The following is a 27,486-nucleotide window of genomic DNA, read 5'->3' as shown; positions in this document are numbered from 1 at the left end:
CGTATCCCAAGAGAATCGGAAATGGTCAAGCTGCTAATTTCATACTACAATGGAAGTTGACCTCACGAAAAATTTTTATTTGGATTTAATTTATAATAAATTTAAAATATAAATATATATTTAATAGATAAAATATGGACATGTATTTAATAAATAACAATTTATAGTTAAAAAGGAAGCATATGGAGGTGAAATAGTTAGTGGCTTTTTTTTTTTTTTTTTTTTTTTCCTTTGTTATCTTCTCCAAATACAGAGAGTAAAAAGAGAAAAATCACAACCCAACAAAACAGGAAGAGAGAAACTTCTCTACTTCTCTCTCATTATGGACTGTGATTTATCTCCTTATTCTTTTTCTCGAATTCTCAGCTCCTCTTCTCAGATTTCTTCTCTTATGTTCCGGCAGATGGCGTCATCTTTCCAGCAAATTCGTCAGATTCCTGCTCTCTGATTTTTATCTGTTTTTCTTTTGCCTCAAGGTCTTTTATCCTTCTTCACTTGTTTTCATTTTAGTTATGGATTAATGTCTGTTTAGTTTTCTGAGAGAATGAAGAAAAAAAAAATAGAGATTTTTTTTAAGAAAAAAAAAAAATTCATTTCTTTAGTTTGTGAAAGGCTGAAAGATAAGCAGCTTAAAAGTTGTTTTTCTTTTGTTTTTTTCCCCCCTAAATTTCGGTCAAGATTTCATCTGGGTTTGTTTGGTTTCTGGGAAAATATTGGAAAGAAAGAATTTTGAGTAATAAGCTTCAATCATGTCGAATTATGTTTGCCTTCTGTGTTGAGCATATGCCATTTTTTAGCTATGATCTTCAAACAATATATTAAGAGAATTATAGAAGTCATACCTTTTAATTATACTGTTTCAGTAATACATTTCTCAGCTGAAAGGACAGAGGCCAGAGAATAGGAGTTTGGTTTCCTTCCTGAGAAAATGTGTGGATGAATTTCAAGTGAAAATATAGCAGGATAATGACTTTCTCTTTTTTGAATAATTAAGCTAGATATACTCATTTATTACTCAGCTGAATTCTGGTTTATTATTTATTTTAAAGATTTACCGGAAAAATACATGATTGAAGATGATTCTCTTACCCTGTCTTTTCTTTTTTCCTAATCTTGATTTTCTTGGCAAAAGAACAAAAGGGTCAACCTCTGTTTGGTTGATACATATTGTTGGGGGAAAAAAAAAGCTGAATACCTTTCCCTTTTAGCTTTTGCTTGCTGTAGATTGACAATCTCAAACAAAACCCAGGCATTTAGTAGTATTAGGTATGTTTCAGTCGGTACTTTTTTAAATCTTTCCTATGGCTTGGCTGGCAATGGTTTATTGATGCAATTCAAATTTTACCCTTCCGGCCACATTTTATTAGAAACCAAAACAAAAACAGTAACGGAGCTGCCTGCCAGAAAAGTCTAAAACCTATAGCCATAGGGAGGGGGTTCTTTATATTTGGTTTATTGTTCTTTTGCTCTTGGCTTTCCTGCAATATTCTGGAGACAATATTGGAATTCCATGTCAGATTGAATATTCTCTGTGATGTCTTCCAGTTTTACAGTTTTTGGTTTTCACTGTTATTAAATTGTAAGATTCTTGGCTTTCTGAGTCAGATCACATCTTTTATTTCCCTCCACTGTATATATTCAATGTACTTTAACCACCGTTCTGGTTCTTAGCAAAATATTTTTGAGTAAAAAAACTGCAACTTGGCTACTTCTATTGAGAATATTTTAGCATTTTTTTTTCCTTTTCTAGTCATTCTTGTACCATGCTTATGTGCTTATTATTTTTTCTTTAAATTTTTAGGTTTTTGAATCTGCAAAAAGGTAGGACACTACAGCATTCTGGTGTCCATTGGACATTGAACTTTAAGCGTAGCAATGGGGCATCTATCCTCCATGTTCAATGGGTTAGCAAGGTCATTTTCAATAAGAAAAGGGAAGAGTATTGGGAATGGTGATGGAAGGGAAGCTGCAGAAGCAATGGCAAAAGAAGCAAAGAAGAACGACTTGATATTGCGATCTTCTGGCTTTGTAAGTGTTGATGGTTCAAAGAATTTTGCATCAGTTTTCTCGAAGAGAGGTGAGAAAGGAGTGAACCAGGATAGCTTCATTGTGTGGGAGGTAAGAGTACAACAATAGCAAATCATATTTCTCTGATTCTAACTGCCAAGAAATAGATTCTATTACACCAATATGTAATTCAGGTTACATGTTTTCTAATTCTTTTAGATACTTGTATGTTTTCTTGTGTCCTGAATGTGATTTAAATACATCTTTTTAGTGAATAATGTTGTTACTGTTTCTATGGAAGTAGGAATTTGGATGCCAAGAAGACATGATGTTTTGTGGGATTTTTGATGGCCATGGTCCCTGGGGCCATTTCGTCGCAAAGAAAGTCCGAGAATGGATGCCGTCATCTTTACTGTGTCATTGGCAGGAGACTCTTGCTCAAACTTCACTTGATCCAGATATTGACTTGGAATCAGATAAAAAGCATCAAAGATTTAATATGTGGAAGCATTCCTATATAAAGACTTGTGCTGCTGTTGACCAGGAGCTAGAGCAGCACCGTAAGATTGATACATTCCATAGTGGAACAACAGCCTCGACAATTGTCAGACAGGTAAGAGAAATTGCTAAATTCTAGCTGATCTTTGAATGTGCAATGCTTTTACTTTTTCAATTTGCTATGAAGCTATCTGTTCATGGATTAAAATATATTTTATGAATATGAAAGAAACAATTATAGGATAAGAAAATTTCATTTATTTAAAGATTAGTTTTAGGATGCTATTGTGAAGATAATAACATGGATAATCAATTAATTATTGTAGTAGGTCTGCAAACTGTGACATGATATTCTCTTGTATTATGATCTTTGGTAAAGTTAGGTCATTGTTGACATGGATCCATGGTAATAACATCCTAGTTTCTATTTTGTGTAGGGAGAATTCATTTTTGTAGCAAATGTTGGTGACTCTCGTGCTGTATTGGCTGCCACCTCAGATGATGGAGACTTGGTACCAGTTCAGCTTACTGTTGACTTCAAGCCCAATTTGCCTGGTTAGTTCCTTCCCTTCTTCCTCTCTCTCTAAAAGCAAGAAATGTGAAAAGACTTGTCCCATCTTACAGTAATTTTAATATTTTCTTTTTTGCAGAGGAGTGTGAACGAATACTTCAATGCAAGGGACGAGTGTTCTGTTTGGAAGATGAGCCAAGGGTGCACAGAATTTGGCTGCCAGATGAGGAATCACCAGGACTAGCAATGTCTAGAGCCTTTGGGGATTACTGCATAAAGGATTTTGGACTTATTTCTGTGCCTGAAGTGACCCAAAGGCATATAACCAGCAAAGACCAATTTGTTGTGTTGGCAACTGATGGGGTATGTATAATCCATTATACTTATAATTTCCGACAAAATCAGCCATTATTATTTCTGAAATGAGTTTTAGAAAGTTTACTCAATGAGAAAAAAGATTGGAACTTAAAATTAGTTTTGTGATATAGGTATGGGATGTCATCTCTAATCAAGAAGCAGTGCAAATTGTATCTTCAACAGCTGACAGGGCAAAGGCAGCTAAACGTCTGGTTGAATCAGCAGCACATGCATGGAAACGCAAGAGGAAGGGAATTGCAATGGATGATATATCGGCCATTTGTCTTTTCCTCCAATCCTCTCCTCACACTCAGGAAATTTCCCATGTTAGTACTCCAAAATAGTGATCAGAAATTGTTAATTTCTTATTACATTGAATTAGAAAGAATCTGATGGTGCCAGGAAGAGTTCTGGGAATCCATGGAGAAATAGGATCAGTGGAACTTCCCCTTTCTCAGCTATGTGCATGTTTTTGTCCTTCGCCTTCACCATTCTGTGCAATATACCATCTGATACAATATAATTAGCTGCGTCCTTAGATAAGAGCATCTGATACAATATAATTAGCCAAGTTCTTGGGTAAGAGACAGGTATACGTGTAGAAAGGGTCATATCTCCTTTCTTACCGAAATATGAAATACTCACCTCCTCATACGACTAATTTGACTTAAGTCATGCCTTGAATAAAGAGAAAGGGGATCATACATCCGACATTGACCTTCAATAACAGTTACCAAATTCACTCCATTGAAAGTCAGGAGATTTACATTAATTATTTCCTTAAACAATCTAATTATCAAGTTTCATTTACCTTCTGAGGGTACCCTCATAACGAAGTGATAATGTTTATTAGCCATCATTCACATGCCCAAGAAAGTGTGACTAAGAGATGTTACCTCACTTCGAAGTAGCTTGCACTCCTTCTGACCTACTTTCACTGGATGTCTTGAATAAAAAGCTTGGTCAGTCTGCAATCCCAAAGGAGTAGGTTGGATAGGTTATTCGTTCTATAAATAAGACCCTCCATATCAGGAAATTCAACTTAGAAAAAAAATCCTAATCCTACCCCTAATTCTTCCATCAAAGCACTAAAGAAAAGCCTACTTTGGAAGTCCATTCATGTTATCCCACAACCACCTTGTATCAAAGTGGTCGTAATGCCTGTATATCCATCCAAAAGTAGTCGTAATACCTTTCTGCCCATCTAAAAGTAGTTGTATAAGTCTCAAAAGTGCTCGGGCTTTAGTATTTCCATTGGTAATGCTTCTACCACATTTCACTCATTTAGATACCATTTCTCTTCTCTTTAGTTTAGCTAGTGTTTCTCTGGCTTCTTGAGAAATAAAAACAAATTAATTTATTTTTTTCATAGTAATCTTATTTTATTTATTTCTTAATTACTAGTAAAAAAATATAAATAAAACTCATCGCTCATAAATTAACAATTTTTTATGTATAGATTTTTTTTAATAAAATGAATATTGCAAAACATATAATTAAAATTTCAAAATGAATATTGTTATCAAATATATTTTATGAGTGGAAAATAAAAAAAAAAAATCTTGTGCAATAAATTTTAATTTTAATTCAATAATACATAATGAAGCAAATATATATATCAAATAGAAGCCACAGAGACACACATATATATATATATAAATAGAGGGCTTTTGACAAAAAAAAAAAAAGGTGTAATAAAAAATACAATAATACAAAAAAAAGATGAATTTGAAGATAATTATAAAAAATGGGTGAATTATGCAGACGAGGTGAGTACGGGACGCTAACTATAATAGCGTTTTTAAGATCCGGATGCTATTCAAAATAGTGTCCGCATCAAAAAGTTGAAAGGAGAGCTGGACGCTAATCAAAATAGCGCCCAGCTTTCCTTGAAATAATAAAAATTAATTAAAAAAAAGTTTAAAGGATACTAGCGTACAATCTTTTTTTTTTAATTTTTAATAATTTTATTTTATATTTTAAATAAAATATAAATATTATTTTAATAAATAAAATTATAATATGTAATATTATATATTATAATATTTTTATTATAAATATTATTTTTTAATTTAAAATAAAATTAAAATTTAATAAAATAAAAAATTAAAAAATAAATAATTAAAAAAATTTAAGAAAAGTTAGACGTTATATAAATAGCGTCTAACTTTTTTTAAATTTTTAATTATTTTATTTTATATTTTAAATAAATTAAAAATATTATTTTAATAAATAAAATTATAATAATTAATATTATAATATTTTTAATTATTTTATTTTATATTTTAAATAAATTAAAAATATTATTTTAATAAATAAAATCATAATATTTAATATTATATATTATAATATTTTTATTATAAATATTATCTTTTTAATTTAAAATTAAATTAAAATTTAATAAAATAAAAAAATTAAAATTAAAAAAATAAATAATTAAAAAGATTTAAAAAAATTAGACGCAACTTATAGTCTAATTTTTTTTTAATTATTTTATTTTATATTTTTATTATAATTTTTTAATATTTTTTTTATTTTATTATAAAATATAAAATAAAATAATTAAAAATATTATAATATATAATATTTTTAATTATTATAATTTTATTTATTAAAATAATATTTTAATTTATTTAAAATATAAAATAAAATAATTAAAAATTTAAAGAAAAGTTGAATGCTAATTATAATACGTCCAATTTTTCTTAAATTTTTTTAATTATTTATTTTTTAATTTTAATTTTTTATTTTATTAAATTTTAATTTAATTTTAAATTAAAAAATAATATTTATAATAAAAATATTCTAATATATAATATTATAATTTTATTTATTAAAATAATATTTATTTTTTATTTAAAATATAAAAAAAAATTATTAAAATTAAAAAAAAAAATAAAATGTACTATAAGTACTCTCCACATTCCAACCTTTAAACTATTTTTTAATTAATTTTTTATTACTTTAAGAAAAGTTAATCGCTATTTTGAATAGCCTCCCGCTCTTCTTTCAAATTTTTAATATAAAAGCTATTTTAAATAGTATTAAAATTTAATAACACTATTATAATTAACTTACCACACTTACCTCATCAAACTCATCATAATTCATTTTTTTTTTATAATTACTTTTAAATTCACACTTTTTTTATATTATTGTATTTTTAATTATACCTTCTTTGTCAAAAGGCCAAAAATAGAGGCCACTAAATTTTAGGAGTTGAAGGACCTGTCCATTCCACAATAATGGGAGAACCGGTCTCGTCTTAGACAAGCCATAAACCACGCCAACCGTTTCCATATTTTTTGGAACTCAAATTTTCTGTCTCTTATTCTTGTTCTTCTCTTCTTTATCTATCTTCTTTTCTCTCTTTCGTCGTTTCTTGGGTTCACGCACTTTGGGAAAAATGCCTGCAACAGACCAACAGGCGTCCTTTCTTGGCCGAATCAGCATCCGCCGGAACCAGGTTATCTCCGTGGACGGTAACAATGACCAAGAGCTGGAGGATCTCGAGCTTTTTCAAAAGCATGTGGCTGATCGCTTCGCTGATTTGTTGTCTCCGCCGGAGGAGGTCGCTTCTACTGAACCTCTGCTGTCTATTTCCTGGCTGAGGAAACTTGTGGATGTTTTCTTGTGCTGCGAGGCTGAATTCAAGGCTGTTCTTATAATGTGTCGCGAACATTCTCAAATCTGCAAGCCACCGTTAGATCGATTGATTCCTGAGCTGATGGACAGAGCTGTTAAAGCTCTGGATATATGTAATGCCGTGTCCAGTGGGGTTGATTCTGTGCGTCAGTGTCAGAAGTTCGCTGAAATTGCAGTCTCTGCTTTGGAGCAGAAGCCGATGGATGACGGGCAAGTAAAGCGAGCAAGAAAGGCATTGAATTCCTTGTTAACTGCGATGACGATTGACGATAAGGAGAACAGAGATTTTAAGGGTGCGGAGAGAACAAGGTCTTTTGGGAGGAGAGGGAATACTAATTCCGCTAACAAGGAAAGAGCTGTAGGCAATTTCCGGTCTCTTTCAATGATTGTCGCTAAAAATTGGTCTGCCTCCAAGCAGATTCAGGCCATGTCTTCCAATCTCGTGGCGCCTCGAGGTGGAGAGCCCACAGGACTTGCATTGCCTGTTTATATAATGAGCTCTGTTATGGTGTTTGTGATGTGGGCTCTGGTGGCTGCTATGCCTTGTCAAGAGAGGAGTGGATTGGCAACACACTTTCAGATTCCGAGGCAATTGACGTGGGCACACAGCATGATTGGGCTTCAAGAGAAGATTGGGGAGGAATGGAAGAAGAAAGAGAAAAAAGGTTCGGTTGGGTTGCTGGAGGAGATGCAGAAGATGGAGAAGTTGGCATTGAGTTTGATTGAATTTGCTGATGGATTTCAGTTTCCTGGGGACACAGAGAAGATGGAGGAGGTGGCATCGCAGGTGGCGGAGCTCGCAGAGATTTGCGGGAAAATGGAAGAAGGTTTGGTGCCTTTGCAGACGCAGATTAGAGAGGTTTTTCATAGGATTGTAAGGAGCAGAGCAGAGATTCTTGAAGTGTTGGAGCATGCTGCCAAAATTTCTCAACCTACAACATAACGTGAGCACACAGCTAAATTGTTCTAAATTTTTAAGCAAAACAGCAATCTTTGAAGCTTGGATTTTTTTTTTTTGAGGTAATTAATGATCCCTGGTTCAAATTGTTCATGGGTGTGTGACCATGTTCATGTGTTTTTTGGAGTACATAATTAATCTTTTCTTGCAAGAGAAATGAAAATACCTAATTTGAGGTTCTTTTTGTTCTTAAAGGAGATTGTTGCAGATTCTTCATTCTGAGTTTGTAATTAACTTCTTGGTCTTTTATTAATATCATGAAAAATCCAAATGAAAACACCACTAAATTTAAGGATTTGAAAACTCCAGAAATAGGATGGAAATCAAGGGAGATTGAAATAATTTAATATTGTTTTTCTTTGAAACAACTTCACCACTACCTTGAATATAGAGTAAAAGAATGTTAACATTGCTGTACACTTTTTATTTTTCTTCTACAAACAATTCTTTTCTTGTACAGAGAATACATCAAAGCCAATGTGGCCGTAAGATCATCTAACCCAACACATTTTTAGAAATCGTTAACGTGTTAGTATCTGTTAGTAACTTTTTTTCCCATTTGTTTTGTCGCTCTCTCTACCCATTTCCAGCCTCTTTACGATTCCAAGCTAATGAAATACGTGAGGAGATGCATAAAACTCACTCTCGTTGAATACTGGTCTCAGATCTTCTTGACGCATGAACTCCAAGGGGAAGGATACAAGGTGTCCCTTTATTGATTTTAGCCTTTCCATTGTGTCTATCACCTTTGTCTCTCCATTTTCATGAAATTCTAGCTTCTCAGGAGCTATTCCTAAATCAATGGTTGTGTGACCGAGTTTCTCCTTCCAATGGTTCACGCTTTGTCTTAGAGCAGCTCTGTTTTCAAAAATAATATGAGCTATTAGCTATGCATGTGAGAGAACATCACATTGAGATTTGAGGTGAAAGAAGACCAGAAAATTATATGAATGTACCTTGAGTGTATGAGATCATTTGGCAGACAACCAAAGACATCCTGGTAGATCCTTGTATTTTCCTGTCAGATAGATATCACTTTAGTTAAGTGCCACAGCAGTAAAATCAAGACATGAGAAAATTCTCACCTTTGCAGTTGTCAACCATAAATCTATATAAGTTGTCTCTGCTACAGGATCACTGATTTTAAAGATCTGAAGGAAGGAGAAATGGATAGTAGAATTTGCTGGTTAAAAATATCCGAGAGCTAAGCACAAATGGATAGAAATAATGGGGAAAAAAAGTTTCACCAGTTCCTACTTAAAAACAAGCCCTGAAAGTAGATTCTTGGATGTGAAACTTTGTGTAAATAAGGGAGTGGATTTATGTTCATGTAGATCATCCTTACACTAACCTCTCCTGCATCAAGACCAAGATGCTCTGACCACAGTGAGCACCGCAAGCTATGTGTAAATTTTCCAGCTTTCCAAGGCTCTCCATTCATGGATGAATCAACAAACTCCTTATCTTCAATGACCACCCCAATCTGAAACGGCAATATTCAAAGTTTGAGGAAATCATAACATCAATATACATTTTGATTTTGAACTGACATTCATGTCCTAAAAATGAATTCATTAGATAGAAAGTGGAACACAAAGAACACAACAATGTACAGGTAATACCTCTGAGTCTCTTGATCCAAGCAAACTTCTGTCATTAATATTAGACGATCCAATCAAGGCAACACGATCATCTACTATCATAACTTTGCTATGCACATACACCTGCATGAAAAATAAGAAAGATACTAGATATTCATTGAAGCAAAACACTTGGTTACTTTTGGTAGGATGTAATGAAATGTGATGTAATCAAATATTCTATTAAAATTTCAATTTCAATAGAACACTTGATTACATTACATTTTATTAAGTTCTACCAAATGTGCATTGGTGTGACTCTCAATGGTCAGGTGCCCTGTATAGTTGTGTAGCAATTCCTGTGGATTACACCTAGAATGAAACCATTTTGTGTAATATAAGATTAAGAAACAGTATAAAGAAATGTAATATGAGATAGTACCTGGCTTGTGGCAATAGGACCGCCGTCGAAAAGTCTACCATATGTCCTCAGTCCATAAAATGAAATGTAATCATGTGTTTTAGGGATAAGCAACTGATTGAGATTATACAATATTGAAGTTTTTTCTCTGGAAATGGTCCGATACTGCCAATGCATTATGGCTCTAACTGTTGCTGCCCCACCATCATCTATACCTCCCTGTCAATGAAATATTACAATACAAGAGAAAGTCTAAGTAAGGAAATTAGCACCTAACAAAAGAGATCAAGAGTTTCACCTGGAAGCCTGGTAAGAGTGGTATGACAATGATGACACGAAAACACTTCTGTTCTTTATGTGCTTGCAAAATACGCTTGTACAATGCATCCAGGATTCGGTTCTGTATAATCTCATCTCCAAAAAGGCCTGATATGAAAAACTGATTCTGGAAAGAGAATAGCAATATTACCTTCATATTTGCATCCCAATAGATGAAAGTCAAGTAATTGGTCAAGATGTCATTTGACAGAATGAATTTACGTGCCAGATAATTTAATGAATTTGCATTTGCATACAGGTGGCAGGTATCATGATAACTAATAAGAAGTTTTCTGATTCAAGGCTTTTTAAGGATAAGTTTGCTAAACAAGCCAGTTTATCATCAATTCATTCATAAGAAAATACAAGTTTGATGAACAACTACATCAGATAAAGGCTAAACTCAATGTTATAAAGTTGAGATACCTCTATGTAGATAAAATGTTGTGCCTTCTCAATAAGAGAACAATAAGCATAGTGGATGCTTTCTTCAGTTTGGCTGGCTCCAGCAGACCATTGACAGACACTTCTGATGACCTACACATCACATATATCCTCGTGATGGGCAGACATGATACGTTAACATGCAAAAATTAAAATTAGATGCATGAGGGGAAAAGGAGAATAATAATAAAAATATGCATGTATTGCCATGCCACTCTTCCCCCATGAGAAAAATTTTCCTTCTGCAATATACAGAAGAGACGATCATTGAGTCTCTGTCCTACAAGTTTCCTTTTACATAATCTAAATTAGCCCATGTGACTGAAGTTTTGTGAGCCTTATCATTCTGAATAATTGTTCTCAACCATTTTTGTTTTATTTTTTGATACAACATGGTCATACGTCTTACTCATCGTCATTTAAGATTTGGTAAAAAATTCAAGGTTTAGAGTGTGACACTTGTTAAACTTGGTATTTACTGATGGAAATAGAAGTTAGTCTATCACAAGTAGTAAACCTGAAAAGGAAAATGAATAAGGAGACATGTAGGGCCAAGGCTGTCTACAAATGTAATTCTTGACCACATTACTAAAATGCACAAATCTTATAAATTCTTAAAATAGTCTTCAAAGATTTAAAATGTATCTAACCTGACAATGACATGCAGTACGTGGCCCAACTTGTCCATATTCACCAGCAGAAACATCATGATCATCTTCCTCTGATGTTCCTGACCATTCATCTGACATATGAGTATTACTTTGAAGATGCATAGAGTCTAGTTCATTGACACAATTCTCCACAGGTGTATCCGGAACTAAAGATTCAACTTTGGACTTCTGGAAGGAGAATGAGAAACTTCCACAAAATCCAGTTGGTTGATCAGGAAGATTCTCATTCTTGTATTCAGTTGTTAACTTTTGGTCTACACTATACAGAACTAGTCCATCAGCTTCCTGAGGCAAAAGCAATGGGACATCTTGCAATGGGGATAGTGAGAAGGAATCCTGTCTTGCAATATCTTTCTCATATTTTTCTGCTTTCTTGTTTTCAATGTCTATCTCTCTACTTTTTCCCATGTAGTGAGGAAGGACCATGTGGTGGTGAGGCATCAATAATGGAATTGTTTGCTTATTTGGAGCTTTGCTTCTCTAAGAAAAGTTAACCATTTCAGAAAAACTAAATTATTTGAGGGAAAATAAAACTATAGCACAAGAGAAAGGTTATAGGAGATAAACCTTCGCATGGTTCCAGCGCTGAACAAAGTGTCTAGCGATATCACGGCAAGCTGGTCCCCAAAGGGCACAATGGATGTCATGCCATGGCATGCGTGGATATTTTTCACGATGCAATTCATCTTTCATTGTGTCCTCCCAAGAATTTGGTTCAGATTCTCTGCCCAAACAATGTTCAAGCAGTATTAGTTCAGATGTTTGTTAAAAAGTCATCTTGAAAATTTTCAGAAGAACAAATAAGATGCAGACAGATTTTATTTATCAGCATAATGAAAATGGACTAATTGTGTGCATCCTTAATTTTACTATAGTCTATAGATTCATCACATAAGAAGCTAATCTTTACCTAATTCTCTCTCATTGACCAGAAAAATTTAACATCTGCACAGATCTAAAGAAAAACCCCAATTGGTTTATGAATGAGACTGATTTGAGTTGAGTTTGCAATTCAGAAGATACACATTCCAAATTATTTTCCCAATTGGTTTATGAATGAGACTGATTTGAGTTGAGTTTGCAATTCAGAAGATACACATTCCAAATTATTTCCTGAAGGAAATAAAACCACCTTGGATTGTAATAGTCCTTTCCAGGCCATATATGAGGAGGACAATCACCAACTCTGTGTTCCATAGTATCATAACGACCAAAGCATAAATCTAATCCTCCAATAAAGCAAACCTGGTAGTCAACAATTAAAAGTTTTTCGTGGTGTGACCTGCACATATGTAACAGCACTAAATTAATCAACTAATCAATGAGCATCGAACACAATAAATCATATCAAACAAAGTATCTGATATAAATGCAGAAATAAAATTTCTAATTTCAATTTTTTCCATAACTCCATATTCAATCATGATGCACATGACAAAGGTGACCATAATTAATCAACAGACTGCATACCATAGATAGACACCAGATGAAAAATGGTTAGGGTAGCGCAGTACCCTCACATTCTCATGAATGTTAAGGAGCCTTTTCTTGCTGTACGAACTGTTAATTTTCAAAGCAATAGCAACTTCCTTATAGAGAAGAATATAAATCTGCATGGACACATAAGACAGAAGTTAAAAATGACAAAATTTCATCACTAGAATATGCAAGCAAACACATGGTAATCAGAAAAACAATATTGTATGTGAAAAAGAGATGTCTTGCTGTTGGCTCTGCTTGTCATGCAGTCAGAACTATGAGATAGAAGCTGTAGGTCCTTGGTAGATGTTTAGACAATGTCATAACACCCCATATTAGATCAAAGAATGACAAGGTAATTTGCATATGCACCTGAACGCCTTGCTTAGCTTTAGCTTCTAGCAAAGAATCAAGCCGAGAGATGGAATTACTTTGGAAAGGGCGTCTAAGATAAAGTTCAGGGCAAAGCCACCAGCCAGTAATAAATATCTGCAAATAAGTTTTGATCACTGGGTATTAGAATGAATGCTCGTTCACATATGTCAAATTAATTTTTTTAGCACAAGAAGTGAACCTCTGACTTTGCATTCTCTATTGCAAAAGCAATTGATTCAAAAGCTACTTGCCCATCTACAAACCATTGTGCTTGACTCCCATCATCAGTTAAACCCCTTGGAGGAGCAAATGAACTAAAGCGGTGAGGATGACACCAACCCTCTAGAGGCCTTAAACCAGCATCATTGATTGCAGTAACCCACTGCTTAACTTTGCCACTACTTGTAGTTCTTAATTTTATGCTCCGACTTCCAGAAGAAATCTTTTCACATTTCATGAGTTGTTTGTTAATTCAATAACAATTAAAAGCATTTCAGAACTTGAGCCATAAAATATACTACTTGCGATCATAGAGTTAAAAAAAAAATAGCGAGAGAGGGATAAAGCAGCTCACCTTAAATGAATAACGCAAAGGATTGTGTTCCTTTGCCTTGTTTGCTAAATATACTAGAGACCCACCATTCCCATTTGAGGTTGGTAGAACATCAAAAACAATAATATCTAATAATTTGGTGTCGAAAGGATCTTCCAACAAGGCCAAGAACCCAGGTTTCAAAACAGCCCACACCTGCACAAAGATGAAATGGAACAACAACATAGACTAAAGTCAAAAGGTAGCTAAAATGAAGCAATATATATGTTGCACATAGACATAGTGTTATTGCTATAAAACGTGAATTGTTTTAGGTCACTAGATCTTATATATTAAGAGAAAAAAAAAAAAAAAAAGATCCAGGTTACCTTTCGCCAATTGTTATTACAACAATCAAACAAACTGCATGGACAGCATCTAATATTAGCATCAGTACAGGAGATGTTTGATAGATGCTTAGCCATCACATAACCTTCTTTTAACTTTGGACCATATTCCCGTGAAAAAGAGAGCTTAGAGACCTCCAGAAATTTGCAGACCTACATTCAAAATCCATGTTGTCAAAAAGTATACGTATGAATAGGGGAACAGTAAGAAAACATGCCAAAGTAGCAAACATTTACAGATTAATTCTTGGATTAAAATTTGTTTTGGTCTCGTCTAGTCTAGTGAAGATGACTAACTAATCACGTATGGTAAAAAGGAGGAAAACACATATGAAAGGATGTAAATTCTAAAAACTTTCTCAATTGAGAAAAGCATATCATAAGTTAAAATTTCCCTGCTTACCTCTCGAGAGTTTACAATATCCATGTTTCCTAGGAAATGATTCAGATAATTCTGCATTGCCACCTTTGCTCTGTCTGAAATGGCCTGCTGCCCTCCTAATGCTGGACGGAGGATTGGCAAAGCAGCAATGGAGGGGACATTTCTGCATAACAAACCATTTCTTGAAAACTACAATTACAATTGTATAATAGGTGTGGGTTCTTTTTTTGGAAGAATCCGAATCTCATGAGATTATATGTAAGTCAAGAGCAACAACCTGTTTCTAACACTTTCTTCTTGATGCAAAGGAACTGCACCATCATCAGGTTCATCAGCATCCTGCACAACTGCTACATGATGATCTACTATTCCTAAGCTGTGGAGCCATTCCTTAACCTTTCAATGACGAAAATAAACAAAAATCAATGTAAACAGACCTAGAAAATTATCATGCTCCTCCAACCAATACAGATACCGGAATTTCTAGTGAAGATGTTTAAGTAATTGCATGATGGCAAACCTGCCCTTGTTTGTCATGAAATTCCTCAATAAATGCACGTCTCTTCAAAGCAAAATGTAAATAGAGAACTTGAGATGCTTTCTTCAGTAGCCGCCACTTGAACTGTTAACACATTCATAGAGACCAAATGTAAACAGAAATTTCTTGTTTCCAAATGCAGTAACCGCATAAATTAATCGGGTAATTAAATCAATATGGATAACAGCAATAGGGTAATGAGGGAGAGAAAGATAGAGGGGTAGTACCTGCTTGTACTGCAATTCAATGGTGTAAGAGAGGAGCATGGGGCTAATATCGCCGGTATCAGGTCTCGAAACAGATACAATCGTCGCTTTCGGCAATTCATCGAAAATCCAACCTAGTTCAGGAAACTGCCGGAAGGAAAAAGATTGCTGCAGCAATGCAGCATCAGAACTGATGGCGCCTGCCATGAGTGGCTCCGTCGCTGACATCCAAAAAGTCTTCCTGCGTCGAGATAGTCACCGGAAACCGTCGTTGGCATGTCCTTATAAAGAGAAAGAGAAACAGATGATGGTGGTGCTGGTTGCTACGCGAAGAAAAGAAAGACTTGCAAGGGAGGAGCTATGGTTTTGTTTTCGTAGTAAAATACCGGTTTTTTGAGGCGTGTGTACCGGGAAAGAGAAGAAAGGTGGCACTGTGTAATTCGATGACCACAAAGTAACATGGAAATCTTCCTGAAACTTGCTGCCGGCACAACACGTGGCACTTCCGATACCAGATTTTAGCGTTTTACTGACGTGGCACTTAATGGATCGAGTAACGTGGAGATTTCGTGATTCCTGTTGTGACGGGAAGCTCTGAAAGTAACTTTTTCTCATTTTTGTTCCCTTAAAGTCACTTTATTATTATTTCTTTAATCTTAGCCAGAAAATAAAGTTAAATGTACAAAATCAATATTTTAATTGCAAAGTAAGGTTGATTAAAATTGAAGAGGCAAAATGACTGAAATAACCCTACACTGTCTTGGGCTGGGGGCTAATAAAGATGAGGGTAATATGGTAATGTAGTTCGAGTTGAACGCAAAATTGAGTAATAACATACGGCACCTATAATAATGGGAGAATCACATATCAGAATATCCTTTATATTTTGTGCTGCGGAGTAAGAATATGCTAAAAAGGACCCATTTATCGATATCTTTCAAAACAATACCCACATGGCCACGCTCTGACTGCGTCGTTGGCATCTGGTGGTTTGATGATTCTATATTATATTCCATTCCACCCAAAGAAGGAAATTTTGTCAGACTTTGAGTCCTGTACTCATTTTGCTTATCAGAAAAAGACAGTGATTAAAAGTAAGTTAGTAGTAAATATAAACAGTAAATAGATAAATATAAAAGTAAACAAAATACTAGAAAATATCTAAAAAAAAAGTGAATAATAAAAATATACGAAGTGAAAGGAAGAAGAATATTAGCCATTATTTATTATATTTATGGGTAATAATTAGATAATTATTAAATTTTAAAAGAATGTAGGGCAACTTAGTATTTTAGTTTCTCTTCTTTTGGTTCTTTAAAAATTTTTAAAAAAAAAGAACAAAGTAATTTTACTTGAAAATTAAGTATACCTGCTCAAAAAAAATATAATTTTGTGAAATTAAAATATTAATATCCATTTAATTCATTTTTAACGATATAAAGATTTGAGTATGCATTTTATCAAATAATTTTTAAAAATTTTATGAAACACATTAAATCTTAAAGAAAAGAATGTAATATTTTAAGAAAAAGAAAATTAAAAAAATATATTTAATATAGACTCAAATAATAAATTTAATAATTATTAAATTAAATATTTATATTAAAATATGTGTAAGCTAAGCTTTTGAAATAGGCTGTTCCAATTTTAATTTGAGAATCTATAGTAGAATCTGAATTATTGTAAAAATTTACTCAATATCTACAAGAATGAGTAAGCGTCTGAAGAGTAAGGCTGAGCAGAATTCGGTTTAAACTGAAAAATCGAACTGAACTGAGTCAATTCGGTTTAATCGATTTAGTTTTAAAATTTAATCGGTTCGATTCGGTTTTAATTTATAAAAATTTCGGTTATTTCGGTTCGGTTCGATTTTGAAGAGAAAAAATAGATTAAACCGAACCGAACCGAATAGTGATTTATATAGTCAAATCGAATCGAATTGATTTTTGAATTAATTTATTTTATAAAAAATTTATGAATTATATTTAATTTTACATATATTAATTGTTTAATTTCATTGATTAATGGTTATTAGGTTCAAATTAAAGTTAAAATTAGATCAAATAACTTGAAAATCAAATCTAAATTAAAAAATTAATAAAAAATCAAACCGATCGATTTAAACCGAACCAAACCCAAATAAAACGATTTGATTCGATTTGATTTTCATCAATTTCAATTCAATTCAATTTCTAAAATTAACGGTTTAATTTTTATAATTTAATTCGAGTCGATTCAATTCGATTCGATTTTGAACCGATTGCTCACCCTACTGAAGAGCGCTCAAGCGCAGGTCACACTACATTCAGTTGATGATTTGATGTAATGCAAGAAAAAAAATACTAGATGAACACCCATCTAAGTAGAAACACCTAATCATTAGAAGTACAAGTGTGCTTCGACAATTGGACAAAAACTAAACATTGCCAATAAATAAATACAATTGAAAGCAACAATGACTGCTTCACAAATCAAGATACATGTAATTATTTTAAAATTTTTTTTGTAATTAAATCAATTACATGCATTTTTTTACTCATTGTAATTAAAAAAAATTAATGTATTTTCTTATTTGTAAATTTATGTAATTTTTTTCACTCATTATAATTAAATCATGCATGTATAATAATTTAAAAAAATGCATAATAAATTTGGACCAAAAATAAAAATTTTAATCACTGTTTTTTTTTTTTTTTTTTTAATATTTGGCTGGTTTGGAGCCAGACTGAACCGACCCGCCAGTCCCACAACCCAAACACATAACTGGTTGGAAGTGAAAGTGTGAAAAGGCCGCCAGGCAGGATGGGAATTGCAAGTACAAGAACAATTAGGAACCGGCCCTAGGCAGTCCGGTCCCACCCCTCCCTCCATGAAACAGAACTGGCCCGGACTGATAGCCAAGTCTACACTGAACCACAATGAATGATATAAAGACGTTCTGGCAATGGAGTCAATAATAGTGTTTGTCTGTATTGAGGAATGAGGTTCATGATACAAAAAGGATATTCAAGGATTGCCACTTGCAACCATAAATTTGATGACAGAAAGGCATCAACTAAATACATAAAGAATATTCTGAGGTCAAATAATTTATATTTTTGCTATTGAATCAGATATACTTTACAGCTGTATACATTGGAGTTTCACATTCACATAACTTGTACCCGACAGACTTCATGCTGTGCAACTTTATCTCCTCTCTTACTTAACCATTAAAGGGATTTTAAACTAGTATCTTGTAGATTCAGAAGAAAAGGTATAATTCTGAAATTTGATGCTCTATTCTAAATCAAGAAACTTAAACGAACCTACAATCTATTATTGAATTGAATTGAATTGCATGGGAGAAGACGAATTAGTGGGCCGAGGCAAGAGTTCATGATATGTAAGATGAACTTAGATTTGGATCAATCATTCTGTTCTAGTTGATCTTCTTAAAGGAGGATGAGGTGAAGGCAAAGAAAGAGAAGATGAGTCATTAGAAAGAGGTAGAGAAGATAAAGAAGGTAAAGAATTAGGTGGGGAATGATGAGAATCATTATCATTGATAGTAATATCTGTGACAGTTGATAAAGGCTCATTTGCAACATTATCAATTGGTTTAGGAAGAACAACAGAATAAAAAAAAAATAACAGGAGTAGAAGAAAAAACAGAATAAAAGGGAAAATGATTTTCAAAAAATTTAACATCTCTACTTACACATATTTTCTTATCCTTCAAACTATACAACTTATACCCTTTATTCACTCCTGAATAACCAATGAAAACAGATTGAATTGCCCTATCATCAAACTTATCCTTGTAAGGATTGAGATTGACAGCATAACACAAACAACCAAACACTCTCATATGACTATAATCTGGTAATTTATGGTAAAGTAACTCATATGGTGTGAGCCAATTAAATTTTTGCATAAGCAACCTATTGATGATATATGTGGCTGTTAAGACACATTCTGACCAAAACTCTTTAGGTAACTGTGCTTGTATCCTTAAAGCTCTGGCAATATCTAGAAGATGCCTATGTTTTCTTTCAACAATCCCATTCTGTTGTGGGGTATAGGGACATGTTCTTTGATGAATTATATCTCTATCAGACACCAGTTGAGCAAAATTACTATTTACAAACTCAACACCATTATCAGTCCTAATAATCTTGACCATAGCATCAAACTGAGTGTTAACCAATTGAAGAAATTTAGATATAGTAGCAACACTTTGAGACTTGCTATGTAACATGTAAGTCCAAGTAGCCCTAGTCTTATCATCAACTATGGTAAGAAAATATTTGGCCCCAGTGACTGAAGTAACTTTTTAAGGTCCCCAAATATCTATATGAACTAACTCAAACTCATGTTGTGCTTGTGTCTCTCTAAAAGGAAAAGGCAATCTACTTTGTTTTGCCAAAGGACACACAAAACAATCAAAAGATTTGTCTCCTGAAATACACCCTTCAATTCCTAAAATGTGATTCATTTTCTTGACTGACACATGCCCTAATCTAGCATGTAAAGTATAGATATCAACTTTGGAAACAACATTAGAACTAGAACAAATGTAATTCTCTTTATTGATTCTTGAATTAGAGATCATAGTATTTACAGGTGAAGAAATCAAGAAATTGTTTTGCAGACTCAACAAACAATCGTTTATACTAGAAGCCAAAAAACAAGATTTATCTAGCTTATAGAGCCCTACAACTTTATGTGCCACCGCTATCACTTTCTCAGTCTGAAGGTCCTGAAAGAGACAACAAGAGGGATAAAAAATAAGTGTGATTCTAGTTGTTTTTAACAATTTACTGACTGATAGTAAATTGTACTTGAATTTTGGCAAATAAAAAAATATCATGAAGGCAAATGTTAGAGCTCAACATTATGGTACCTACTTGTGAAACTTGATTTTTAGTACCATCAAGTAAATGAACTGTGATAGGGTTAGGTAAGGTTTGAAAGGAATTAAAAAGGTTTTGGACAGGTGACATATGATCAGTGGCACCTGTGTCTATGATCCATGAACATACATCTAATTCACTTACACAACATGCATTAATAAGACTAAAGTTACCAGCAAAAGATGTGATACTATGAAGAGTAGTGTTGGCTGAATAATTTCTGATTGACAGGTCCCATCACATTAGCTGCCACAAATGCCTTTCCCTTTATCAACCTTTGTAATTCTTGTTGAATTGACCCCAATCTCACACTTAGATCTTCAATACTGTGATTATCTTCACAAGCCTCTAGTGGCGTATCCACTACATTCATATTTGTAAACAACTGATCTGCCTTAACTACTTGTGCTGCAGCAGATTTATATTGTCTAGGTTGATTCTTATTCCTAGACTTCCACCAATCTGGATATCCAACCAATTTGAAACAATTCTCCCTTATATGCCCATCCATATTGCAGTAATTGCAATGTCCCTTCTTAGGATCATATTTCTTCTGTTCTTTCTTAATACCTTGCCCCTTAGAAAACAAAGCCACCTCACCAGTTAATTCAGAAAAATTAGATGCAATTTGTTTGTGAGTTTCAAACTTTATAACTGTCGAGTAAGCCTTGCTTATTGATGGAAGAGGATCTATCAAGAAAATCAGATTCCTTGCCTGTTCAAAACTCTCATCAAGTCCCATGAGAAACTGCATCAATTTGTTCCTATCAATTATATCCGCAAGTTCTTTTGCAGCACCACAACTACATGCAGTCAAGCACTCAATCGACGCAAGCTCATCCCAAAGCTTTTTAATCTTGTAAAATATTCAGCCACTGATCCATTTCCTTGACTAATTGAACTTATTTTCCTTTGAATCTGGTAAATCAAAGGTCCATTATTCTCTCCATACCTCTCAGCTATTTCATTCCTCAATTCCCTAGCTGAAGCAGTGTATATGAATGCCTCTACCAACTCCTTAGACATAGAGTTCAAGATCCAGGATGTAATCATGTAGTCACATCGTTTCCACTTCTCATGACCCTCAGATCCCTCTTCTAGTTCCAGAATAGAACCATCCACAAACCCTAACTTCTGTTTGGCTCCCAATGCTATTTTCATAGCATGACACCAAGATCGAAAATTACTCCCTATCAAAGGTACCGAAACTAGAATCATACCTGGATGGTCGGACCCTAGCAAACTCATTAGATCTCCGCTACCCTGATTCCGAGTAGCTTCGCATTCTACCGTCGCAGAATTTCGATCTCGATTAACAACTTCTTCATCCATTTCCTCAACTCAATCTTCCAGCTTCTTTAGATTTGCTCAAAGAAACAAACCCTAGAATTGAACAGGCTCTGATACCATGAACAAACTTGCTTAGAAAGAATTGAGAAAAATGGTAACTGCTATATTCTCATCTGAAAACAGAATACAAAGTCTGTGTCTTTATATACAAGTCTAGCACACATGCTGCGCATGTGAAAGGAAAAGAGAAAAGAGAAAAAATAAGTTACAACAGTTGTGGAACAACTTATATGACAAACCACTTATTTTAATCCAGCTCAGCAATCTTCTACAAAAACTAATTAGCTAGCCCTTCACCTTTATAAGCCCATCTTTATAATCTTTAGTTGAGGACTCTTGACACATTCTGTTAAAAAAACTTTATTGAGTCATGGTTCTGGCCAATAAAGTTCTTACAATTCACATTTGGTTTCCAAATCCATGTGTATTCTCTTTCAATCTATAGCCGGGGCAGCAGTGGCATTTGGGGTAGATAAAGTTTGCCATGCTGTATCTTTAGCAATAAAGTACTTCCCAATCTTTGATTCATATACACATGATGAAAAAACAAATTCTCCAGGGTCATGATGATAGATTATACGTATTAATTATAATGGAAGCTGCCAGTACAGATCAGTCGATATAACTAGTCACGTATTCATGTCTTCTTTGGTATTACAAAATCAAAGCCACAAAGGTAAGGCAATCTTATACAAGAATAAATATGCAATAAGATTATTCATATAATTTGCATTCTACCTCACTCAACTAACCTCAGTAATGCCTTAAAATGATTTCTTAACATTCCGAAGAACATCAAAATCAGAATAAGAAGAACTATCAAGAACTGTAGTTTCCAAGTTGGAGCGAAATATCAGTTGACACTCCAGTTTCGACATAGACAGTGAACTTTGCAAAGAGCCGCCATATAATCATCAGACCTGGAATGAGCAATACTAGGTTTATAATGTTATATGATTGTAGGACTACTAAATGCAGACAGATTCCGAATTCCCACCTTTGTCCATAAGGAGACATACATGCAGCAACTATATCAAATTTGGCTGCATCTGGTTTATTCTACAAAAGTGAAAATGGACCTCACATTTCCATGCAATGATTACACAAAATCTAACATTAGCATGCAATCTTTCATGCACCTCCAGAGCAACATATATCCTACACACCTATCACAATTACTTTGTTCTACTTTCTGTCAAATACAGACTTCATCAATAATATGGTGCACTATACATTTCAGACTTCATTATAAATTACTCACAAAATCAAATGAAGTCAAGATGGAGAAAGAACTTTCATTTAAAAAATGGAACAACAGATGTAAATGATCTCATAAAATTCAAGACACGATTCTAAATATGACATCAGTAAAGACTCTTCTATATGATCTATTATGAAAGGAAAGAGGCTTGCTTCAAAAATTACAAGGAATTTTGCCTTCCATTTCTTTTCCTTTTCCTTTACCTCTTTTTCTTCATTTGTTTACCAAATATATTATCCTTTCTCGAGAAACAAAACCAAGAACAAGAAGTCTTGGACTGTAAGATGGACTATCAGTAAAGACTCTTTTATATGATATATATTTAGTTGGACTATCCCTTTTCCCTTGGGAGACCTTACCACGAGAAGGTACTTCATCAAAGGTGGTTTGTATTCTTTCTTTCTTACAGGCAACAAAAATGGGGATTTCCTAAACTAATTGATGCAACTTAGCATAATATTTCTTCTATTTTTAGTTTGTCAATTTAAAGAAAGGCTATATGGCCATAAATAACTATTTGCTGACTGTAAAATAATAATAATAAAAAAAAGAAGGCAACTGGTGGTAATTTTCTGTGTTTCTGTAACTGAAACCGCAACAAGAGCCTAGTGCCTTCCATAATCATAAAAACACTTCTCGATGTCTATTAACATGACCACAAATACTTTTTTTGTCATGATTAAAATAGACCCAAAAGAAAAGAAAGAAAAAAAGAAATAAAAGCAATAATTAGAGGTTAAGAACAAACCTGGGATTCATGATATAGCCCAGCATATAAAGAAGCATAGAAATATTCATTATCTGGGCCATTTGAAAATGCCGTGATAAGCTAGACAGAAAAATCACTTGAATCAGCCAGATGCAGCTCTTTGGAAAAATGCAAGCAGACAGATGCAGACAATAAAGTGCGTCAGAAAGTAACCAATAAGGAATCTATTAAATTTGGTATTTCTTTCCTCATCAAGAATATATTTTGATTTTTCTAATGCACAGAATATCCTTGAAAGATATTAAAAAAAAAAAAAAACTATTAAAATTTGTTTGGAAATGCAATGTTGCCCATATGGAAATATTTAATGGACTAGAGCATCTACACGTACATGAGAATTATTAGGGGTGGCATTAGAAACTTCATGACTGATACAAAAAATAAACATTTGAAGTTGGATAACTGTTTCAACCTTTTCTGGATCACCACCATCTTTAAACATGTTATAAGCCTCCCGCATGACAGGTCGTGGATCTCTGCCAACCTGCATTCAGCTAGCAAACAATTGAATGGATTGTATTTGCATTGAACTCTTCTCTTGTAAACATGATAGTAGATGAACGCTGTATGAACCCAGCCAGAAATGCCAAGGTCAATCTTTGTTTTATGATATAAGATAGCAAGTTTATGTGTGCAGTATGCATGAGCTAGTTAGAATTTGGCATATATACTGAAAGTCACGTATAAGGATGCTTCCATCAGTAGATGCTATGGTAAGACAAGTCTTCAAAATATTCCATTTAGCAAGGTTCTACAATGAAATCTATGGTTAGTTCTTGATCGACATACCTCAAGAAATTGCTTCCTTGCATCATCAACTCCATACAACTGAGCTTCACAAAGAAAGCACCATATTGACTCCTCTGTGTCGTTTGGATTTTGGGCAACATCGAATCGAAACTGCTCTGCCCCTTCTTCAAATCTATTGATAGGGAAATCCCCAATACGTTCTCTCAATATTCTCGAAGAAATAAACAATTTGGTTGCAGAGAAAATTGAAGATATAGAAAAAAAGTATCACACATTTTTCAACTCAAATAGCCCCAGCTAGTTGCACCAGGCTCTCCCAAAAAGAAAATTTACAAATTATGAGTAATTCAACGATTTTTGCTCTCCCTAATTTTCTCAGCAACCAAATAACATGACATCAAAGAAAAATAAGCAAGATCAAGAATGAGCACCTATCTAGATAGTAAAGAGAGAGCCCCCTTTGCCAAAGATCTAAACACCAGAACACCAAACAGTGTCATTGTTATACTGAGAATCAAAATTCTTAACAAACCACAAAAAAGGTCATCTAAAACTTAGAATTCAGAAACCTACAAGCCTTTTGACGAGGATCCAACTCTATTGCCTTATCGAATTCCGCCAAAGACCCCAAAACATCACCCTTAGCAACAACAAAACATCATATTATTAAACAAAACAAACCATGAAGAAAAGTATACAATAGAAGTGAGAGATGTATGTTGCCAAATCAATCAAATTGTACCTGTCTAAAGAGTAACATTCCGCGTCTGATCGCCACAACGGCTTCACGGGCATTGTTGCCACCTGTTACGGCATCCCAGATGCCAGACACTGCAGGGAGAAACAATCTTCTAGAGAAGATTGGTAATGGCTGCTGAAGATTGTGAATGCTTGAAGGAATGGCGCCAAAGAACTGCGAGTTGGTCTTGGTTCTGAGTGGATTTGGAAGTGTAAGTGAAGTGGCGGGGTAAAAGTGATTAGAGACGGAGGATATGAGGATTGTGGTGGGTTTGGGATTTTGAGTTAGCGCCATTGAAATGAAAGAAGAAGGAATTGAAACGTGCAAATTTGAGAATTGAAGCAGTAGGGCTTCGTGGGTTGGTATTTTAGGCAAAGGTTGCAGATAGAGAAGGCGCCAAGAGGTAAACCGTCAGTCTGTGGTTAGGACTTCAGGACTTGCACTTGGATTGGGCTTTCATGAGCTTGGAAAGGAAATGGTTGGGTTAGATGAGGCTGGGTTGGGCCCAATACAGTTCAAATTTAACACAATCTTCTGTTAGTCGTCACTTCTGGGGATATGGTGAAAAATCTTATGTGGCTTGGTAATCTTAGAAGTTAGATTTTAATTTATGTTATTAATATAATGTTGGACAGTGAAATTAGATCTAATTTATTTTATTAACATAATTAGAGAAAATTAGATACAAGTGAATGCTCTAATGGAGATGACCCCCATATCGAGAGGGAAGACCTCTTTATTTAATGAATGGAGATCTTCCTCTTTAGGAAGACCACTTTACCTACTGAAGGGAAGTCTTCTATCATGCAATTAAAAAAGACCTTACGAGAGGAAAAAAGATATAATTCTTGTAAATATAAAAAAGAAAAATAGACTAAAAGTAGCATTGAACAAAATAGTTAAGATTTCTTTAAAATATAATATTAAGAAGGTTTTTTTAAAAAAAATTTAGTTGACTTAAAATTTTAAGTAAATATATGAAAAAAACCTTTGTCTTTATTTTATTTGATGGTATTTCAATTTTATATAATTATTTTTTTAAAGAAAGAAATTGAATGAATATTTTATTATTAATTTTTAAGTAGGGTAATTTATAATTTTTGGTTAGAATATATATATATATATATAGACACTATATTTTGGTCAATATTCAAAATCATAGTTCGAATAATTGCAATTATGTCGATCTCCCTAGTAGGTGTTTGACCGATCTCAACTACTTATCCGACCCCAGGTCATTTTCTTTGAGCTAGTAACCTCTCAGATAAATAATAAACTCCAAAGTGCGCTAAACCAAGTGTTTTCCAATCTCTCCGACTCGTTTTGATTAATTTTCAGACCATCTGATTTTGTATTTTGTTTTCTGATCTCGTCACATTCAAGATTCCAAATTCTGGGATGTCTTGTGATCAATTACCTCGCCCGAATTGTTCAAGTGTTTAACCAAGTTAATGATTTAACCGATTTTTAATAAGCAGTCCCGAACTCATCAAATTCAGGCTAAGACCTGTTCTCAAATAATTTTTATATATGCGTCCAAGTTTTAATCGGTTCTCGGTCACAAGGCTTTCCGATCTCGCACTCGCGATTAAATTTATCCTATCTCTTTAAAAAATTGTTTCACAATTAATAACCGATCTTAAGTTCTGTGTCCGAGCTTATCCGATCAAGTGGGAGTTGATTCAATACTCATCCATACTTAATTTAATATTTTCCGATCTTACCAAGATTTAATCACAAACAAAAAAAAAAGAACTTTAAAATCCATCCCAGGAAATAAAAAACACAAGTCATTCGGCAGGAGGATCTTCCCTAGCCTGCTCTTCAGTTACATCTTCAACATTTATTCCCTCCTCTCTCTCTTGTTCGCCCTCACTCTCAGCTTCAGCACCCAGAGCAAGTTCCTCGAGCCAGGTGAAGTCCTCATCAGGATAACATTTGATAAGCTCGGCAAAGAGATCACTATGAGCTTTCACATAAGCCCTAGCTTCTTTCGTTAGAGCCTCCTCATCCTTCGCTTGAATCTCTTCGGAGAACTTAACCGAGACATCGTCAAGCTCCTTTTCTAGTCGAGCTGCCTTCTCTTTGTAAGGCTTCGTTTGTTCTTCCAACTCGACGATCCGGACATTCACGGCAGGGAGTTGGTTTTGCATTGACGCCATGTCTTGATGCATCCTCGACATCTCCCTCTTCATAAGATAAACCTTCTCTCTGACCGCGTGCTAAGAAAAATGAGATTAGTGAGATCGATAGGGACTAAGAAATTAACGATTCGGGTTTTACCCATCCCGAAACCCAAATCAGAGAGTTACAGCTCGTAGTCCTCGTGGGCGATCAATCACATCATCCACCATTTCAGCTCGGCCATAACCACATCTGAATATGAGTATTTA

At 34.0% G+C, this 27,486-nt stretch overlaps 5 protein-coding genes across 15 annotated transcripts; 2 read left to right on the top strand and 3 right to left on the bottom strand.

The window, feature by feature from the left end:
• Window positions 1-205: 205 nt before the first annotated feature.
• Window positions 206-3,896, top strand: LOC110666137 (probable protein phosphatase 2C 34). Its single transcript, XM_021826525.2, has 6 exons — window positions 206-476; window positions 1,802-2,118; window positions 2,312-2,620; window positions 2,943-3,060; window positions 3,156-3,379; window positions 3,505-3,896. Exons 2-6 carry the CDS (start codon window positions 1,876-1,878, stop codon window positions 3,715-3,717), a joined length of 1,107 nt encoding a protein of 368 aa, XP_021682217.2. The 5' UTR covers window positions 206-476; window positions 1,802-1,875; the 3' UTR covers window positions 3,718-3,896.
• A 2,760-nt stretch (window positions 3,897-6,656) lies between these two features.
• On the top strand, window positions 6,657-8,067 carry LOC110666139 (protein ROH1-like). The gene has a single exon (XM_021826528.2). The coding sequence runs from the start codon at window positions 6,780-6,782 to the stop codon at window positions 7,959-7,961; it is 1,182 nt and encodes a 393-aa protein (XP_021682220.2). The 5' UTR covers window positions 6,657-6,779; the 3' UTR covers window positions 7,962-8,067.
• Window positions 8,068-8,309: 242 nt separating this feature from the next.
• LOC110666138 (phospholipase D zeta 1) lies at window positions 8,310-15,724 on the bottom strand. 2 transcript variants are annotated; one of them, XM_021826526.2, is made up of 20 exons: window positions 15,351-15,723; window positions 15,106-15,207; window positions 14,863-14,981; window positions 14,607-14,748; window positions 14,186-14,356; window positions 13,839-14,012; window positions 13,464-13,706; window positions 13,262-13,378; window positions 12,881-13,020; window positions 12,543-12,692; window positions 11,978-12,134; window positions 11,390-11,890; window positions 10,722-10,832; window positions 10,276-10,422; window positions 9,999-10,196; window positions 9,599-9,700; window positions 9,328-9,459; window positions 9,062-9,127; window positions 8,933-8,994; window positions 8,310-8,834 (listed from the first exon to the last, which is right to left on the bottom strand). In XM_021826526.2, the coding sequence occupies exons 1-20, from the start codon at window positions 15,555-15,557 to the stop codon at window positions 8,585-8,587; spliced, it is 3,291 nt and encodes a 1,096-aa protein (XP_021682218.2). In that variant the 5' UTR covers window positions 15,558-15,723; the 3' UTR covers window positions 8,310-8,584. The 2 variants fall into 2 exon arrangements, with proteins under 2 accessions (XP_021682218.2, XP_021682219.2); XM_021826527.2 differs by lacking the exon at window positions 9,062-9,127 and having other exon boundaries at window positions 15,351-15,724.
• Window positions 15,725-18,740: 3,016 nt separating this feature from the next.
• On the bottom strand, window positions 18,741-21,556 carry LOC131180063 (uncharacterized). Its single transcript, XM_058147665.1, has 5 exons — window positions 21,177-21,556; window positions 20,454-21,027; window positions 19,933-20,070; window positions 19,030-19,503; window positions 18,741-18,905 (listed from the first exon to the last, which is right to left on the bottom strand). Exons 1-5 carry the CDS (start codon window positions 21,554-21,556, stop codon window positions 18,741-18,743), a joined length of 1,731 nt encoding a protein of 576 aa, XP_058003648.1.
• Window positions 19,878-25,513, bottom strand: LOC110666140 (uncharacterized). 10 transcript variants are annotated; one of them, XR_002497109.2, is made up of 9 exons: window positions 25,097-25,503; window positions 24,928-24,994; window positions 24,786-24,825; window positions 24,394-24,526; window positions 24,017-24,088; window positions 23,584-23,664; window positions 22,572-22,633; window positions 22,327-22,494; window positions 19,878-20,070 (listed from the first exon to the last, which is right to left on the bottom strand). XR_002497109.2 is itself a non-coding variant. In XM_021826529.2 (8 exons), the coding sequence occupies exons 1-8, from the start codon at window positions 25,385-25,387 to the stop codon at window positions 22,428-22,430; spliced, it is 813 nt and encodes a 270-aa protein (XP_021682221.2). In that variant the 5' UTR covers window positions 25,388-25,513; the 3' UTR covers window positions 22,126-22,427. The 10 variants fall into 10 exon arrangements, 7 of the variants coding, with proteins under 7 accessions (XP_021682221.2, XP_058002858.1, XP_058002857.1 ...); XR_009148814.1 differs by lacking the exon at window positions 19,878-20,070 and adding an exon at window positions 21,502-21,624; XR_009148816.1 differs by lacking the exon at window positions 19,878-20,070 and adding an exon at window positions 21,657-21,920.
• Window positions 25,514-27,486: the final 1,973 nt, after the last annotated feature.

Source organism: Hevea brasiliensis, chromosome 5 (assembly GCF_030052815.1).
Source record: "Hevea brasiliensis isolate MT/VB/25A 57/8 chromosome 5, ASM3005281v1, whole genome shotgun sequence".
In the NCBI taxonomy this organism is placed as follows: Eukaryota; Viridiplantae; Streptophyta; class Magnoliopsida; order Malpighiales; family Euphorbiaceae; genus Hevea; species Hevea brasiliensis.
This window is presented reverse-complemented; position numbering and strand designations above follow the sequence as displayed.

Coding starts and splice junctions, on each gene's coding strand:
- LOC110666137 (XM_021826525.2), top strand. CDS start 1,876: ATGGGGCATCTATCCTCCATGTTCAATGGGTTAGCAAGGTCATTTTCA. Junction 3,061..3,155: donor CTTCAAGCCCAATTTGCCTG/GTTAGTTCCTTC, acceptor TCTTTTTTGCAG/AGGAGTGTGAACGAATACTT. Junction 3,380..3,504: donor TTGTGTTGGCAACTGATGGG/GTATGTATAATC, acceptor TTTGTGATATAG/GTATGGGATGTCATCTCTAA.
- LOC110666138 (XM_021826526.2), bottom strand. CDS start 15,557: ATGTCAGCGACGGAGCCACTCATGGCAGGCGCCATCAGTTCTGATGCT. Junction 13,021..13,261: donor AAGCTAAGCAAGGCGTTCAG/GTGCATATGCAA, acceptor GTGTCCATGCAG/ATTTATATTCTTCTCTATAA. Junction 9,128..9,327: donor TTGGTCTTGATGCAGGAGAG/GTTAGTGTAAGG, acceptor TCCTTCCTTCAG/ATCTTTAAAATCAGTGATCC.
- LOC110666139 (XM_021826528.2), top strand. CDS start 6,780: ATGCCTGCAACAGACCAACAGGCGTCCTTTCTTGGCCGAATCAGCATC.
- LOC131180063 (XM_058147665.1), bottom strand. CDS start 21,556: ATGGATGAAGAAGTTGTTAATCGAGATCGAAATTCTGCGACGGTAGAA. Junction 21,028..21,176: donor AGGAATGAAATAGCTGAGAG/GTATGGAGAGAA, acceptor GACTGCATGTAG/TTGTGGTGCTGCAAAAGAAC. Junction 18,906..19,029: donor TGAAGGATAAGAAAATATGT/GTAAGTAGAGAT, acceptor GTTGCAAATGAG/CCTTTATCAACTGTCACAGA.
- LOC110666140 (XM_021826529.2), bottom strand. CDS start 25,387: ATGGCGCTAACTCAAAATCCCAAACCCACCACAATCCTCATATCCTCC. Junction 24,089..24,393: donor CAAGGAAGCAATTTCTTGAG/GTATGTCGATCA, acceptor AGCTGAATGCAG/GTTGGCAGAGATCCACGACC. Junction 22,495..22,571: donor ATGTCTCCTTATGGACAAAG/GTGGGAATTCGG, acceptor TGCTCATTCCAG/GTCTGATGATTATATGGCGG.